The 17,339-nt window shown below is 46.9% G+C and overlaps 1 protein-coding gene across 10 annotated transcripts in view; it reads right to left on the bottom strand.

Moving 5' to 3' along the window:
• LOC142557821 (putative ATP-dependent RNA helicase DDX43) overlaps positions 1–17,339 on the bottom strand; it is a 265,242-nt gene that overhangs the window by 122,138 nt on the left and 125,765 nt on the right. For all 10 annotated transcript variants that reach the window (XR_012822857.1, XR_012822858.1, XM_075669983.1 and 7 more), the window contains 2 exons: positions 16,756–16,874; positions 11,579–11,689 (listed from right to left, as the gene is read on the bottom strand). Coding sequence is in view for 8 of the 10 variants with exons in the window: in XM_075669983.1 (XP_075526098.1) it covers positions 11,579–11,689; positions 16,756–16,874 (230 nt within the window). In the remaining 2 variants the exon portion in view is untranslated. The remainder of the gene's footprint in view (positions 1–11,578; positions 11,690–16,755; positions 16,875–17,339) is intronic.

Genomic DNA, 17,339 nt, shown 5'->3' with positions numbered 1-17,339 from the left:
AACCTAACACTTCAGGTTCGCCTTAATCCATTGTTAAAAGCCGCACCGAAGACATTTAGTAGCGAAGTTCGTCTTGCATTATCTTATTTAGAAATGGCATCGCTTTGCAAGAAATCTTAAGCGCATGGAGCAGCTCAGTTCGCTTTTCTTTGTCATGAAGTATTCTACGGTAGCAGCCCTTTGCAATAGCAATTTCATTCTTTTGTTCTCGTTATAAGATACTGCCCACAGAGTCCTTCTCTGCCACAGTTTAACAGAAACTGAACAGCTGTGCTCGGCGAACAATTTGGCGCTATGCGCAACGGAGAATTGGCGCTTACCCATCTGGTGATAAGTGGGACCACTGGCGTTTTGTTGCGAATGCGCGGTGTTTAATTTAAGGCAAATATTCAAAAGCGGAGTCCACCGAAGCGTTGAGGCGAACGGCGATGATGAAGAAATCCGGACCGAGACCGCCCGGCCGTGTACAGCGGACGCACTTCGACGGGGGCGAAATGCAAAACACCCGTTTATTTAAATTTAGGCGCATTTTAAAGGATCCCAGGTGATCAAAACTAATCCCGAGTCCCCCACTACGGCGTGCCTCATAATCGTATCGCGGTTCTGGCTCTTAAAATTCCAGATCTTTCTTTTTTTTCGGTCTGAGACCACCGCAAGCTCCATGTTATGAGCGGCTTTTTTTTTTTTCGTCCCGTGCGCTCATATCATCGCAGAAGACACGCTCAGGCAGTAATTTAATTATATTCAATGTTAAAAATAGTTACGTGAAACTAAAGCGATGGTTGAGGAAGTTGAGAAAGCTAGAATACCGAGGCTGCCCCACACACAACCACAGCGGCAGCGGCGTTCGCATGCCCTCTCATGCACGGTTGCGCCTCTAGCGGCGGGCGCTGGCGCTATATGAAACTGAGGCGGCAGTTTAGTGACCAGAAAAAACATGGAAGGACTCTGCTATAACCAAATATGGTGTACCCAAGGTAGGATAGCTACACAAGGTTAACCCTTGCCGCCGTGGAGAAAGGGAGTCAATGGAAGAGAGAAGAAGACAGGAAAGATAAAAAAGTGAGAGATGAAGACGAAGGTTTGAGGTGAGAGAGACAGGAAGAGGCGACTGCCGATTTCCCCCGGGTAGGTCAGTCCGGGGGTGCCGTCTACGTGAAGCAGAGGCCAAGGAGGTGTGTTGCCTCAGCCAGGGGGCCTTAAAGGTCTGAACACCCAGCATCGGCTCAACCCCCAGGATCCCCCTTTCCCCGGACACGGCTAAGCCGCGCATGGCTACTCTGCGGGGTGCAAGTTGGGTGCACTTGTAATCCGGCCTTTTAAAAATTCAATAAGTGGAATCAGTTCGCTGTTTTACCACTGCTGACGAGCAATTGTTGCCGTGTCTAGAACATCTATAAAGGCCATGTCTTTGTCATCTTCTGCGACTTCCTGCTCAATTGGTGACTTTGAAAGGCAGTTGGCGTCGGAGTGGTTTCGTCTGGGCTTGTACACCACTGTACACCACATCGAATTCTTGAAGCTTTAGGCTCCAACGCACTAGTTGGCTGGACGGATCCTTCAAGTTCATCAGCCAGCAAAGTGAGTGATGATCGCTGACAACACTGAAGGAACGGCCATAGTTATACGGGCGAAACTTCATAACTGCCTATACCACCGCAAGGCATTTCTTTTCTGTGGTTGAGTAATTAGACTCAGCATGTGAGAGCATCCTGCTTGCGTATGCAATGACTTTCTCACCTGAGTCTTGCCACTGCACGAGCACAGTGCCTAGACCTACGTTGTTAGCGTTTGTATGAATCACAATAGGAGCGTCCTCATCAAAGTGGGTCAGTACAGGTGGTGTTTGCAGGCGCTGTCAGAAATCATTGAACACTGCTTGTTCTTCTTCACCCCATACAAAGGCAACATATTCTCTTGGAAGGCACGTTAACCAGGAAGCTATATGTGAAAAATTGGCTATAAATCTTTGGTAATACGAGCAGAGACCTAGGAAACATCTCATTGTCGTCTTATCCATTGACGTTGAAAACTTTGCGACGGCCGAGATCTTGTCGGGGTCAGGGCGGACGCCTTGATGACTCACAACATGACCTAAGAACTGGAGTTCCTCGAAACCAAATTGACATTTTTCTGCTTTCAGTGTTAAGCCGGCGGACCGGATTGTTTGTAGAACCGCCAGCAGCCATCTCAGGTGTTCCTCGAACGTTACCGAAAAAACTATGACGTCGTCGAGGTATACTAGACATGTCTACCACTTCAGGCCTGACAGAATCATATCCATGAGTCGCTGAAAAGTTGCTGGAGCTGAGCATAAACTGAAAGGCAGGACCTTGAATTTGTAAAGCCCATCAGGCACTATGAAAGCAGTCTTTTCTCTGTCTCTCTCATCAACCTCGATTTGCCAACAGTCACTTTTGAGGTCCATCGACAAAAGTAGCGCGGATGCCGTAGCCTGTCGAGAGAATCGTCGATACACGGTAATAGGTATACGTCTTTCTTTGTCACCCGGTTCAGCTTACGGTAGTCGACATAGAATTGTAGACTGCTGTCTTTCTTTTTGACCATCACTACCGGCGATGGCCACAGGCTTTTTGATGGTTGGATAACGTCGTCGTTGAGCATTTTCTTCGCATGCTCTCGGACCGCTTCGCATTCTTTTGGTGCTACACGGTACGAGTTTTGTAAGATTGGTCTCGCTGTCTCCTCTGTGATAATCCGGTGCTTCATTAGTGGCGTCTGACCAACTCTGGACGTCAATGAGAGGTATTCGCGAAACTGGTGAAGCAGGTCCACGAGGCGCTGCCTTTCCGCTGGTGATAACTCACGCTCATGTCAAGAACAGGTAATGGTGCCGAAGTGTCTTGCTCTCCTTGTTGTAATGCAAAGCATTCACCAAATTTCGCAATCTCATTGAGGTAAGCAACTGCTGCACCTTTTGCAATGTGTCGTCATTGCTTGCTGAAGTTTGTCAGCAGTAGTTCTGTTCGCTCATGCATTACTTTGACGAGACTTCTGGGCGTGGCAATACCTTGAGTGAGCAAAAGCGGAATTCTCTGCTCGTCAGTACCTTCCCCATCATACTCTGTGTCCCACCTGATGGAAACAAGACGGCAAGATAACAGTGGTACGGTCACGTCATCTATGATGCGCAAAGACTTGCGTTGTAGTTCTGCCCTTTCGTCACCAGAAAAGGTTAGTGTACCTTCTGGTATGTTGATGACGGCGCCGTACTCGCATAAGAAGTCCGTACCTAAGATTACATCTTAGCAGCAGTCGGGGAGAATAACAATATTTTCGAATATTGACGAATACTCTATGTTGACCCTTGCCAGTCGGTTGTCCCTTGCCAGACTTGCCAGTCGGTGTCGGTAGCTGGCCTCCAGAACTCTAATGTGCGGCCCTGACCATTACATTTTCACTTTGCGAAGTCTGTCGGCCAGTTATTTAAGTTACGATCGAAAAGTCCGCGCCAGTGTCTACTAGCACCGTCATGTCATGGTCGTCAATTTTGTTGCAGGTGGTATTTGAAATGTTATTGTTGTAGCAAAGCATGAATGAATGAACGTCCGAAGACATATAAGCATTTATCATGAGTTGTGAACGGGAAAGCATTTTTGTCTAAATGAACGCCGCTTATACCGTTCACAGGTAAGCTGCGGTGAGTTTGACGTCACGCTTTCGTCACGCCAGGCTTGGCAATGTAAAATCCGGTCCAAGTAGCATGATGCCAAGCAGAATGTGCAAGCCTACTTTCTAGGAGAAGCTGGTTTAGCCTAGTGGGCAAGACACTCAGCTTCTGAGCCTCGGGTCATAGCTTCGAAATTCACTACCACCAACATTTTTCCTTTCGAATTTATTCTAAGGCACAGTTAGAACGCCAGCGAGACCTTGTGGGGACAAGGAATGCGCAGATAACGCCGGCTTGCGAGAGCGAAAGTGACATGGCCTCGAGGTGATAGCCTACCGCCATCCCGCAACACCTGGTGCGGCAGCAGGTGTTCCCTTTTGCTCGCTGTGCTCCGCCAAGGGGCGCACGTCACAATGTGTCCAGCCGAAGGGATTTTAGATGCTGTTTCTCTGTGATTAATGTCGGCATTTTTAGCTCAATGGGCCATTGACGAGTTCGCACCAATAAACGTTTATTTCCCAAACAGTGTTCCCCAGCGTTTAGGCATGAGGTCAGCCTACGTCGGAAGGGGCATCATTCCAGATATGATCTGGCCGTGATCGCCTTCCCGGCTCTCGCAACAAGTCTTCGTTACTCGCACAGGTCTGGGGCTAATATCTTGGCCTCCCACGTCTCGCTGAGTTGGTTATGTCTTGGGTAGTTACAGGCTTGGTATCCGCGTTTTCGTGGAGCCACAGGCAATCGAGTAGTGGATGTGCTGGGTGTCTGGCACGTCGTTGATAGGGCAGTTGTAGGTGTGAAGCGTCAGGTGGATCCGATAGATGAGGATGCCATGGGTGTAGGTCTTGCTCTGGGGTCTTCGGAAATTGGTGTTCTCCTCATTGGTGAATTCCGGATTATTTTTGCTTGTGTGCCAGTGAGCCATGTTGTAAGATGAGTGATGGTCTCTGCTTGCACTGCGGTACGGGGTGTCCAGGCGTCTCATGAGATGGCAAGAGAGGCGCATGTGACGTGACCGCGGGCCGCGGCGTGAGCCGGTTCGTTTTCCTCGAGCCCCTCGTGCTTTGGCACTTCAACGTGTCGCAACCTTCCCCCTGAGGTCGCGGTCTTCAGTTTCCCCAGCGTGGGCTGGGAGATCGCCCTCGGGCCACGTCGGTGAAACTATGTCTTGCAGCTGGAAAACGATGTTCTGGAAAAGGGGAGCGCGACCGGCAACCGGGAGAATCTGCTTGCCAGCTCGTTTAATTCGTGTCGATGTTCACTCAGTTGCCGTCAAAAGCACGGCGAGAAACAGTGGATGGAAACGCTTGGTACCCTTTGACGCGATAAGGGCAATGACGGCAGATTTGTCCCGCTTCTCTACAGTGGAAGCACAAGGGCCCGTAATCAGCTGTGCGCCAAATGTCGGTTCTGCGAAGCGGTGGTCGCGTCGGTTGCTCCCTATGGTACGAAGGTGGTGTCAGTGCCAACTGCTGGTGATACTGCGACATCGGCACCGGAGGTGGCGGTCGAAGGACAACATCTGCGTAGCTGGGCTGCCATGTCTGGGAATTTGGCTTGGAGCTGCAAACATTTGCTTTATTTCTTGGTGCACAACTTCAGCCACTGATGCAGCTGTGCATTCAGTTGGCGTGGCAGTGAGCTTCTTAATTTCTTCCTGAACAATTTCGCGTATCAGCTGGCACAAGGAAACCTCGTCTGTGACCATCACTGCTGTGGCGCTTGCCGGTCCAGTGCTGGTTAGGTGATCATACTGGCGGTGTAACGCGTGCTCTATGGCTATCGATTCTTTAATAAATTTATATGGATTCCGCACAAGACCGGCAAACAGCTGCCCCTTTACGACGCGCATGAGGTGGCCAAGTTTTCTTGCCTCGGACATATCGGGGCCTGCACGATGACAAAGACGAGCCATGTCCTCAGCGAACATGGCAACAGTTTCATTCGGCTTTTGCATCCGCGATTTGAGAAGACGCTGCACGCGGTCTCGCCTTTTAGTGCTCCCGAATGTATGGAGGAACTGGTGGTGGAACTCACCCCAACTTGGCCAGATTCCCTCGCGATTTACGAATCATGTGCGAGCTCTGTCTTCAAGAGCGAAATACACATGGGATAGCTTCTGTCCAGCATGCCACTTATTATACTTGGCTATGCGGTCGTATTCCTCGAACCAGTCTTCTTCATCCTCATAGGAATCACCGTGGAAGCTCAAGGGAGATCGAGGAGTCAAAAGAGTCACCTGTACAATGCCTGGGTCTGCCATGGTTTGGGAACTCGTGGTAACAGGCAGACTTTCTGGTGGGGGACCAAATTCTGGGCTTAGGCCTAATAGGTGACGGCTGGCGCAGTGAACGACAGTTTCGCCACGTGGAAAACATCCTGGGCTTGATGCGGGGCTGTTGACAGTCGTTCCAAACATTTACCCACCGCCTCCACCAGTGTCACGATTCACAAGCAGCAGGAACCGATAAAAAAAAAAAGGGCAGGACACTTTAATTGCAGACCAACTGAACAACGATCGCGCAGGGACCTCTTCTTCTCTTCCACAATGTGAGATCTTCATCTTCCTCAACGTGCCGCGTACAGGATGTGGCAATATTATACAATTGCATTTCAGCTATGTATCGAACGTTGTTGCCAAAAAATTTTGTTATCCAGAGGAACACATGAAACAGTAAAAAAGCTTAACTGTATTGGGCCATTTCTTGTGTTCTTGTTCGCAAATGTTGGCGCCGGGAAATCGTACGAGGTTCTACTGTATACGGTAGTTGTCCGAGCCCAAAAGAACAGTTCAGCTAGCTCATCAAAGATGGAAGCGACTCACTGTTCAGTACCTCCATGAACACAACATGACAGCTCAGCTTGATCATCAAGGATATGAGTGATAGTATTCGGTAGTTGTCCGAGCCTAACAGGACAGTTGAGCTAGCTCATCAAGGATGTATGTGACCTACTACAGTCGACTCTCGTTACAATGAACCCTCATAATCCGACAAAAAACGTCCGTTTATCCGAAGTTTGTAATATTCGAAACGCCTCACTTCCAAAACTTTCGTCGCGATGTCTAACAACTTTATTGCAATGAGTAGGTGACGAACGTCCAAAGTAAAAAAAAAGAAAAAAAAAACACAGTTTCGTTCAAAAAGTGAAGCATCGATTGCAATAGCAAATTAAGTAAGATAAGCGCGGCAGCACTAGTGAGCAAATTGACCTTTGTGCTCTCTCTCGCTTTAACGTGAACGTCAAAAGCACAGTACATACAAAGCTGCCGGCACGGCCGCACTTTGTCCACATCGCTGATCGCTTTCAAGATACAGCGGCTGTGCCGTTAACAGCAGCCACCGGAGTAGAAGCCCCCCTCTTTCCCTTGCCTTGTCCTCCCCCATGCCTCGCGCGCAAAAGACTGCACGTTTCCGCCCCGCTTTCCTCTCTCCTTTGCGCGCAAGATATTGAACCACGATCGCCGGCTGACCCTCGCAAATCAGTTGCCAGCCCGTATCGACACGTGAAAAGTATGTTTTATACGCCTGATTTTGACAAAAATTACTGCCAATTTCGTCCGCTGTATCCGATAGTACGTTGTAGCGTGGTCCATTAACAGTGAACTTTGTTGCATTAAAAAACAGGTAGAGCAAACTAAGGCTGCAATATGGTTCATTATATCCGAAAGTCAGTTGTGCGTGGGTCCGGTGTAACAAGCGTAGACTGTATTCGGCAGTAATCTCAAACAGGACAGTTCAGCTAGCTCATAAAGGATGCAAGTAACATACCATTCGGTAGTTGTTCAAGCCCTATCAGGATACTTCCTTTCTAGCGAAGCAATGATAACCAGTGAGCTTTCTGAAGAGGTTACATAGCTTTTTCTTCCATAAATGCCAGTTGGTTAGTTGGTCTGCGTAAGTTTCAAACCAAACACCTGTCCCCTTGGGGTAGAAAACAACATTTGCAAGCATCCTTGTTGAGTTTCATCAATTGTGCATAGTGACAAGCTAATACAATAATCCCTTGTTATAACAAAATCGCTTTATTCAATATTTATTCTGGTCCCAACCCAAAAACATGCATTTTAAGCCGCATTACTTGAAGTGCACGAAGAGCTTGAGCGAAGCAGTGAGCAGAGGCATCGCCGTTGCCGGGCGGCAGCGACCCTTTTGTGCATGCAGTGTCAAATTAATACAGCCGATGAATTAGTCTATGCAGGCACAGAACAGGCCACAAAAGTACCAAACCCACGGCTGATGACCGCCTAGTAACGGGTACCAAGCGAGTGCCAAGTGCTCCCAGGTGCTTACGGAAGCTGTCAAATTCCATGGAGCGGGCGCCGGAACTATTGATCTCGGTCGCAATCGCATCGCTGGTGTCCCTAGCGATAGAATCCGAACGAAAATAAAGTTTTCTTGACACTTTGCGATGCTAGGAAACCTTGGATGCCGAAAAGTGCCAAAAAACCATCGGCAGACTTGCGCTGTAGCATTCCACGGGGTGTGCTCGATGAGCAGTGTTTTACCACTCTAAAGAGCACTTCTGGTGCTGAAATGCGTCAAAAAGCAAAAAAGTGTCCCTCCAATTATAAGTGTCATGTTCGATTTGAAGAGTTATAAAGGACAGTTGAGCTAGCTCATCAAGGATGTATGTGACCTACTACAGTCGACTCTCGTTACAATGAACCCTCATAATCCGACAAAAAATGTCCGTTTTATCCGAAGTTCGAAATATCCAAGAACAGTATTAATATTAAGCACCTGGGAGCACTTGGCACTCGCTATGTTAACAAACTGGGAAGACGACCTTAAGGAAGCCGATCTAGAAATTTGCTCACCCCTCGCTATAATAAGTATCGGTGGCATGACTCTCCCTTAGAACATAACTAAATTGCCAATCTACCCTCTCTAGAAACTAGAACTTGCCCCGAAAGACTCAAATTTCTCTTTCTTGTCATTCATGATCTTGTTAGCATAAATAAAAACGATTACTTTATCATCCAACCAGACACCTATTTTAGGCACAGACACAGTACGTACATTCCCCCTCCCCTCCCTCTGTCTTTATTGATTCTTCTAAATTCATTTTTTTCCCTAGGGCTATCAATGAACGGAACGGGCTACCAGACACTAGAGTGAAACTATCATCAATAGGTGAATTTCAGGAAAAAGTTGTCTACATATTTTACATAATTTGTCCCCTGTGACTTTAATCTGTTCATGAGTATACCTCTATAGTGCGTTTTCCAGAAAGTGTTTGCTCGTTAGAATATTTGCTCAACTATGAAGACAGTAATAGAAGTGCAATGTTCCGATCCATGCCGCATGTTACTTTTGCTAGAGTCTGGGCACTCTCTGTATGTCTTTCTATACATCACCTTTGCATGCCACTTTGAGTGCCTTTGTGTACAACACACTTTCTTGATCTTGTATGCCTAGTAACTGCTGCTTTCTCTGTTTTCATCTGACAGAATATTCTTGCACCTAGAAAATCAACACTTTGTATGTTCTTTCTGTACTTGTTCCACTCCTGTAATGACCCATTGTGGGTTGACAGTATTAATAAATAAAATAAATAAATAATAATCGGCCTGCATCGCAACAAACACTACCCCTAGCTTCATTGCACTTTTGACAGTGCAAATCGACCAATAACTTTGCGAAAACCTGAAAAATTTGAGCGTCACCAGCGACGAGTCAGGATGTCAACATGGTGGTTCAATGCAACCTGGTGCTTCCCCGGTGATTTTCTCGAGCCGGTAATGCTTGATTTGCGCCATCCGACTTTACACGAACAGCCTAAATGCGTGGCAGTGTCATTGAATTTTGTTCCTAGACATTGGACAATGGCGCAGATGCGACAGTACACGAACACCGACAATAGAACCGTAGAATTAGCACAGTGTCGTCGACAATGGTGCGCCCAAAAACTCTCATTTTGTAAACTTCACGGCTGCACACCTCGAGAAAAAATTGCCTAGTGATCATTCAGAGCCCCTACTGCAAAACCGTTTGGTTTTCACGATCGTGCTGCATACCCACAATGAGGGGCTAATTGTTTTTTGAGCACTACGAACACAACCTCAGACTTGAGCCACGGCATTTACGGCGCTTTTCAGTGTGATACCCTCTTAGTCTTCTGTGACCTCTGAAAGCCCCCCTATAAAAGCAGCTGCTGCCTTCCCCTTCTCATTCACCCAGTCTGCAAGCCCTTTGGACGCCAGTCACTCTTCTCACTCGCCTTCATGACAACTCCTCGTCTCCTCGCTGCCAGTTTCAGTGTCGCTGCTCCTCCAAAGCTGCCCTCTTCTGGCCTGCCCTCCCGAGCACACTCTTTCACCAACAGATGCCCTTCCGTGGTTCCTGCTTCTTGGTCTTCACAACTCCAATCACCTTTCTTTCGCTACACGTGAAGCTGATGCCAAGCACGCCACTGCAACCATCGCCATCACGAGCGTGATGACTAGGAAAGCAAGATGCCCCGACGACATATTGAAGCTTCTGCCTTCTGTGTCACCCGGCGCGTTCAGTCACTTTGGCACTTACGACGCGTGCATTTGGATCCGTGCCACAGGCCATGTGATTGTGTTTTATTCAGAGTGCTTCGTTAGGCATGCTTCCCATGTGCTTTTGTGGTCTACAGTGATAAATGGCTCCATCAGTCTCCAGGTGTAATTGTGTGACTTTGGAGCAGGAAGTCCTGCTGATAAAAGAAGTGGAAAAAGGCGCTCACGATCACCGGGCTTGCAGCGATCTGTACGAGGCTGTTCATAAAATTGCTGGCCAATAAGTAGAAAGCGACTTCAAGACATTCGCGTTGGTTGATGCAGCTGCTCCCATGGTCACCCCAGCAACAGATGTGGAGATAATTGACACTGTTGGTGGCCCAGACGAGGCGGAAGAGCTGGCGGACAAAGAGCCACGTGAAGTGCCAACTATGGTGCAGACACGGGAACATCTATGCTTGCTGCGAAATAAAGTTGAATTTAGGGATGGTGACAACGGCCTTGTGCAATGCTTGGTCAAATTAGAGCAGGGGTTGCTCGCACCCAGTAAGAACTTGTTACAGCCAAAGCTCACTGCCGTTTTTGCACCTGAATGAAGTTTTGCTTCACTGAATAGATTGTATTTTGACTTCCTCGCAGTTGTGGCGTAATTAAAGCTCGACTGCTTTAGCTTTTCTCGTGTGGTCGCTTATATCGAATTACTGCTTATAACAATTTTTTTCACCGTCCCGCTGACTTCATTGAAACGACCGATTACTGTATGTGCCAAGCCATTTGTCAACAGCATCGGTGCCAGGGAAAGTGCCTGGGATGAGACAATCACGGTGCTGGCATCTCAGCTGAATCAGTGGCCTTGTTTGTCGGCATGGCAGCGCAGCCAAGGAAAAGTCTGTTGCAGACTTCCATCTTGTGCCGAAGCTCCTACCTCCAACAAAATGTCACAGATAGCGGGATAAATGAAACTCTATTTTCAGACTATTCAGAAAGTATAAAGGAGCAGCCCAGTTGACAGACACACTAGCAAAAAAACCTGCGTCATTTTTATCACATTTATGAGTGCCATCATCGCTCTGCTCACCGTGACAACATGCAACACTCGGTGTGCTACTGTCGTATTGTAGGTATGCAGAGTTGCAGATTACGCATATTAATACAACAAGAGCAAACATATCAGAAAGTAGCACTGCAAAATTCTGCAGGCATAAGATGAAAAATAAAACAAAAAATTAAAGGTTGCCTGCTGTACAGTTCCCACAACTCAGTGACAACTCAAAAGGCATTCTCTGCAACCCTGCACAGCTCTGCCCACCTTCTGTCAACTCAGTGATGATAAAATGCTACCGCACAAACCCACTGTCCTTCAGTTCTCAACCTGCATGCAATTCACTCGTTGACACAGGCACTGAAATCAGTCATTTTAATGCACCACATGTGCAAGTTAAAGTATGACAATTACGTACCACTTAATGCCTCGATAGTTGTATTTCTTGGCTTCACGCTCAATCTGCTGAGCCAGCTCACGTGTTGGAGCAAGAACCAGACATGACGGGCCTGTCCTCTCCTCTCTTGGGCTGCGCAAACAAGCATCTTGTCAACAGCAAAATGTCATTCTAGCACTGTGCTCTTGTATATTTACATGTGCAAACAGCTATGGAGCAGACCAATATGCTGCACGATATGCTTCTTTCTGCTATTTAGACTGCCACAGTTATCACCTGCAACCTTGCAAGCAAAGAATTTTTGTCGGGCAAGCGAAACGAATAAGAAGAATCTGCAGCGAAGACAATGGTTATATCCACCACCTAAATGAAGCAACGCTAGCAGAAAAAAACTATATACAGGTACCTCTCAACGGAGGTTATAAGGTCACATCAAGATTTGAGAGGCAGTGGCCGCAGTCGGAATCAGCTAAGAAACAGCCTACACCAGAATCTGAGAGACCACCAGCCTTTATAACAAAATATTCTAATGCCTTCCCAAAGATAAACAACACCCTACGAAAATATCACCCAATATTATCAAGTAACGAGCATCTGAGAAAAGCGTTCCCAGTGGTACCTAGTGTGACATACCGCCACAACAGAAACTTAAAGACGTTAGAGCATGCAAAAGCCAGCCAACATAATTCCCTCGTAATAAAAGCATGTTGTCGCCCCAGGTGCAAAACCTGCAGGCACCTTCAAAGTGACATTAAAATTAAAAGCACCGTAAACAGTTATACACACAAAGTGAAAACTAGCTTTACTTGCACTAGCTCCGATGTGATCTATATGCTTGAATGTTCCTTCTGTAAGAAACAATATATCGGTGAAACGGGACAATCAATGAACGTCAGGTTAAACGGACATCACGCGGACACAGCTAAAGAGCTTCCCAAAGCCGTCACTGAGCATTTCAACCAACCAGGTCATTACTTTGATGAACTTAAACTTTACATCCTACAGTCAATTTTCCGTTCTGCATGAGACAGAAAATACAGAGAATCATACCTCATCCATAAGTTCAAGACATTGCAACCAATAGGTATAAATGTTTCAAAGGGAGCTTTAGAATCTATTCACTATGCTTAATGTCAAGCAATAGGCAACCACAGAGTTATTTTTCATTAGGTTGCTTAGTGCTTTTCTTTTCTTTCCTCCGTTTCTGTTTTTTTTTTTTACATTTTGAATCCATTTTAGCAAATTTCAGTTTTTTTCCCCCGAGCACCATTTTCTGCCACTTCTGTTTTTCTCTTTTAGAGAGCCGATAGCTCACTGACCTCCAGCGGAGCAGATGATCCCTCCCCCTCCCCGCCATCGTTCAGGTCCCTTCCACGAAAAAACACACGGTCAGGTGACACACGGCGCTACCGTACATTCCCTCACCGATGTTGAATAGCACCTTTCTTTTCAATTCTACACCCTCGCCCCTAACACACTCTCGCTTGCTGCCTTGCCCACCCCCCTTACCCCCTCTCCCCTTTAGGAGAAGGGGTCGCCTTGAAGAAGACAAGTCTACTTGTCAAAATGTTGGCTCCCACTTTTACCTTGTTCTCGTTTGGCTGACAGTGTTTTTCTTGTCTCTCCGATTTCTTCCTTGAACTTTTTCATCAGCGGAAATTATGGTGCGTTACTCATAATGTTGCAGTTGGTGACATACATATACTTTTCACGCGGCAAGCCAGCGACAAAAGCTTACTGCCTAAATGTACACATGAAGCATGAAACGCCTTAAGGAGTGGTCAGTGCAAATGCACTTGTGCATTATAATTTTCTACTTCTGGAAAATTACACCGGTGCACCAGTAGCAATAAAACGCAGATGTGGCCATGTGGTGATGTACGGAGCCTACAAAACCAGTTATGTAGGCTTTCTAGTGTTGTGCAGCCGCACCAACTTGCAGTTGGCCACTGCAGCAGTCACCTGACAGCATGGAGGTATCGGCTCCCCTTGACAGAGTGCACTACACTGGAAGCCTAATCGTTGCAAGTGTGAAATGGGTCGTCCAGCAGGTCCCAATGACATCGGCTTTCTTGTGTGGATGTGACTGAAGAAATCACTCTCATTGGTCTCCTTTATCTGCTGTGCGTGTCATGTCATGAAAAATAGCTCAGAGACTCATCTCACGTATGGCACAAGACTGCTGTGCTACCATAGCCACACATTCTGCTGCCAGCTGCCCGCTACAAGCGTCTTTCCTCTAATGCAGCAGTGCCTTTACAAAACATATTGGCAGTCGTCAGAACAGCGGAAATGCAGACCAGGACCAGGTGTCGGGAGACAGAAAGCTTTTATTTCTCTCGAAGATCCTAGCCTTTGTGGCTCTGCGAATTATGGATATGAGCATGATCACGACGTCTAGAGCGTCTTCTAACAAAGACAGTAGAGCCCTGCTGGCGTCAGTGATTCTTGATTATCATTAATTAACAATAGGTGTCACGTGGTGAGGACTAGAGAGTACTGACTGACCACAAAGCAATGATTTCAAGTTCCATTCAAACACATCTCGAGGAAGAAGGTTGCAAAGTTTATCACGGGCTCACTGAAAATGAGTGAATTGTGCACTTTACTATTGAAGTTCTGGTGCAAAGCTTCGGCACAACGCTGGAAGCACAACTGAGTAATTGAAGAATACAAATGATTGGAGCCACAATTGTTTAAGTTGTTCACTAAGGGTTTGCAACTGTGCTGCTTATATAAATTGCATCAAGCTCTTCAAAAAAGGTTCTGTCGTCTCTATCTCTATTTTTCTTTTACTTTTTTTGCCAGAAAAAGAATTTCTGCTCCTGTGCATTTGCCTCTGTACAAACTGTGCTGCTGGCCATGTACTGCAGCATATTGAGTGTCCCATGAAAATCACGAATAACAAAAATTGTTCAATGAATTTTGCAAAGGGACAATGCGCATTATAAGTGCCCTGCAACCTATTATTTTTTACAGTGAGCTGTATATGCCTAGGCGAAATGCTCACAGTCCAACCGCAGGAACCCCCTTAAGCTCATACCCCCATAAACGCGGCCTCCCCGTTACGACGATAGAAGATAAGTGAAATTCTACAGTGGAATGATGAGCGGCAATGTAGCCAGCTGTGGAATACAACAATGCCTTACCATTGCTGATGATGATAGTTTTTGCACAATGAAGCCAGCTGTGGAAGATGATGACAAACACGCAAGCAGTGACACTAGCACGTTTACACGGTTGGCGCCGAGAATGTTTACAGTGAAGCTGCATATGCCTAGGCGAAACGCTCGCGGTCCGACCACAGAAACCCTCCGGCAGAAGGTGTGGTGCGCCATTGGCTAAGCCGATAGTGATGTTTCTCTCTCGCAGCCAAGCACACGCACGCACGTAGCAGTCTCTCTACCGACTTCACAATGGGATGGCCCTGTATCATTCGTTCTCCCAAGGAGCAGATGGCCTACGAGCAAAAGTGCTGAGAGCATGAGCAAGAGAGATCTCGTCGGCATCGTGCCAATGCCTCGGCAGAAGATCGGGACGGCGATGCGGGGCGCTAGCGGCAATGTTGGGTGGATCCAGTGGCTCATGCGGCTGAGCCAGTTCGCGAAGCGGAGCTAAAGCGGCAATGTTACGCTACCCGCGCAGCCGGGCCAAGGATCTGGCAGTTTGGGCTCACGAGGCAGAGCAGCAACGTCGACATCAACAGAAACACCAGGGCCGCACATTTCAGCTTCACCGGCTTACTATCTGTACGGGGTGCATGGGAGGTGTTGTTTTAGTGTATTTTTCTTAGCTGAGCAATTGTCCTCACCCCCAAGAAGTGCACACTTGACTACAGCACTTAGTCTGGCATGGTTTTGCTAAAAGACAATAACAAAAAAGTACGAGAAAAAAGGGAGTTAACCGAGGGGCCCGATTTTTATTAATCATATCCTAAAAGGCCAACAAACAAACAAACACGGGAAATTATGTGTACTTACTAATTGAAATAAAGAAATTATAAATTAATGGAAATGAAAGTGGATGAAAAAACAATGTGCTGCAGGTGGGGCGCGATCCCACGTCTACGCATTACGTGTGTGATGCTCTACCAATTGAGCTACTGCGGCGCCGTCTTCCCATCCGCTTTCTGAGGTATTTATGTGTTGTTACTAGAACTAACCCTGGGACTGTTAGCCAGCGCCACCACTCATAAGCCTTGGTGGCGGATGTGGAACATCATTTCTGCTACAGGCGTCACGAGTACATGATCTTTTTGGGTGAAGGCAACTGGTCAATAAAACCACACATGCTACCTGAAGGCATCAATGTTGCCGAATTCGAGGCCCTCATTATGTAATGAACGAGCTATAATTGCGAGAGCAAATTAGTAGACAGCTATACGAAAAGTAAGGATAGTAACTTTATCACCCGTATAAACTTTTAAACGTTTGATTACTAACTAAATTAACAAGCATAGCATCACGCATACACAAGCAAACATGAACATGTCTCACTCAATGACTGGGGAAACTTCAACAAAACGCTGGAGTGCGGAAGCAGGAGTGAGCTAATTGACCTTTGTGCGGCCTCCCGCTTCAACGTGAACTAAGCGATCAGAACACAGCGCAGTGCACCTAGATGCGTAGACTCTTGTCTCCATCGTAGATCGCTTTCAAAATAGGACCCGCACGGCTACACCGTACACAGCAGCCACTGGAGTACAATGCCTCTCCTGTTTGTGCCAGTCCCTCACACAAGTTTCGGGAACTTCAAATGTTCGTGATGCAGCCAGATTTCCGTCTGTCTCCACATATGTGATCACTTTCCTTTTAATTGCGGCATCGTGATGAACTCAGCATGTCTTCACAGTCAGCACTTCCATGCTAATAGAGCAAACGCAGAAAATGGTAAGACCTACTACAGCACATGTAGGAAGCTATGGCAGCTAGGCTTGAAGTGCGTACGAGGTAGCCATTTTGAAATGCAAATGGCGATATAGTAACGCAGATTTAGGGTCGTACTCAATTCTAACACGCATGCAATTTTTGGACGTATTTTAGTGGGAAGAAAGTGCGTGTTAGATTCGTGTAAATACAGCATGTCTTTACCACAATGGGCCCATAGCAATATTGTTTGCAGCAGAACTACATACAGGGACTCGGTTTGGTCCCCAATAAAAGGACAGTGGGGCCAAGGATGAGAGGATTTGCACTCACACAGGCTGGCTGTCAATGTGGATCATGGCTGGCAAGAGAAATGCCAGAGTCTTGCCTGTGCCTGTCTGTGCAATACCAATGAGGTCTTGACCTTGGAGCAGGATGGGCCAGGCTTGACTCTATACACAGGTAGAAGAGAAGTGGACCAGTTAAAGTTGGCCATTTCAAGCATTTGAGGTTAAATGTGAGGCTTGTGCACAAGCACCCACTCTCACTCAGTATCAGAGCTCCCTGTGAACACAAAACTTCTGGCAGACGTCATCTCCTGATGACTCAACATTAATTCAATTACCATTCAAGCAATGCAGTGACGCACTGTATTGCTGAAGACATCTTTAATTACAATCGGTAGCAGTCATTCTGGGACTTCCATTGCTTCAAGTTTGTTACTGGCTGCAAATATGAGGGGTCTGTTCTAGCTCAACACCTTTTGGCACCACAAAAAAAGCTTCACTAAATGCTGCTTAACAACCATGGCCAGTATTGTCCTGCTGACACTGTAGAATTGGGGTTCAGCATATCCAACCTCACTAACTGCACCACAATTAGCACAACACGACTGCATAAGCTTTTTCGGGAGTAAA

Source organism: Dermacentor variabilis, chromosome 9, assembly GCF_050947875.1.
Source record: "Dermacentor variabilis isolate Ectoservices chromosome 9, ASM5094787v1, whole genome shotgun sequence".
Lineage (NCBI taxonomy): Eukaryota > Metazoa > Arthropoda > Arachnida > Ixodida > Ixodidae > Dermacentor > Dermacentor variabilis.
The sequence above is the reverse complement of the archived record's forward strand: the minus strand, read 5'-3'. Positions and strand labels throughout refer to the sequence as shown.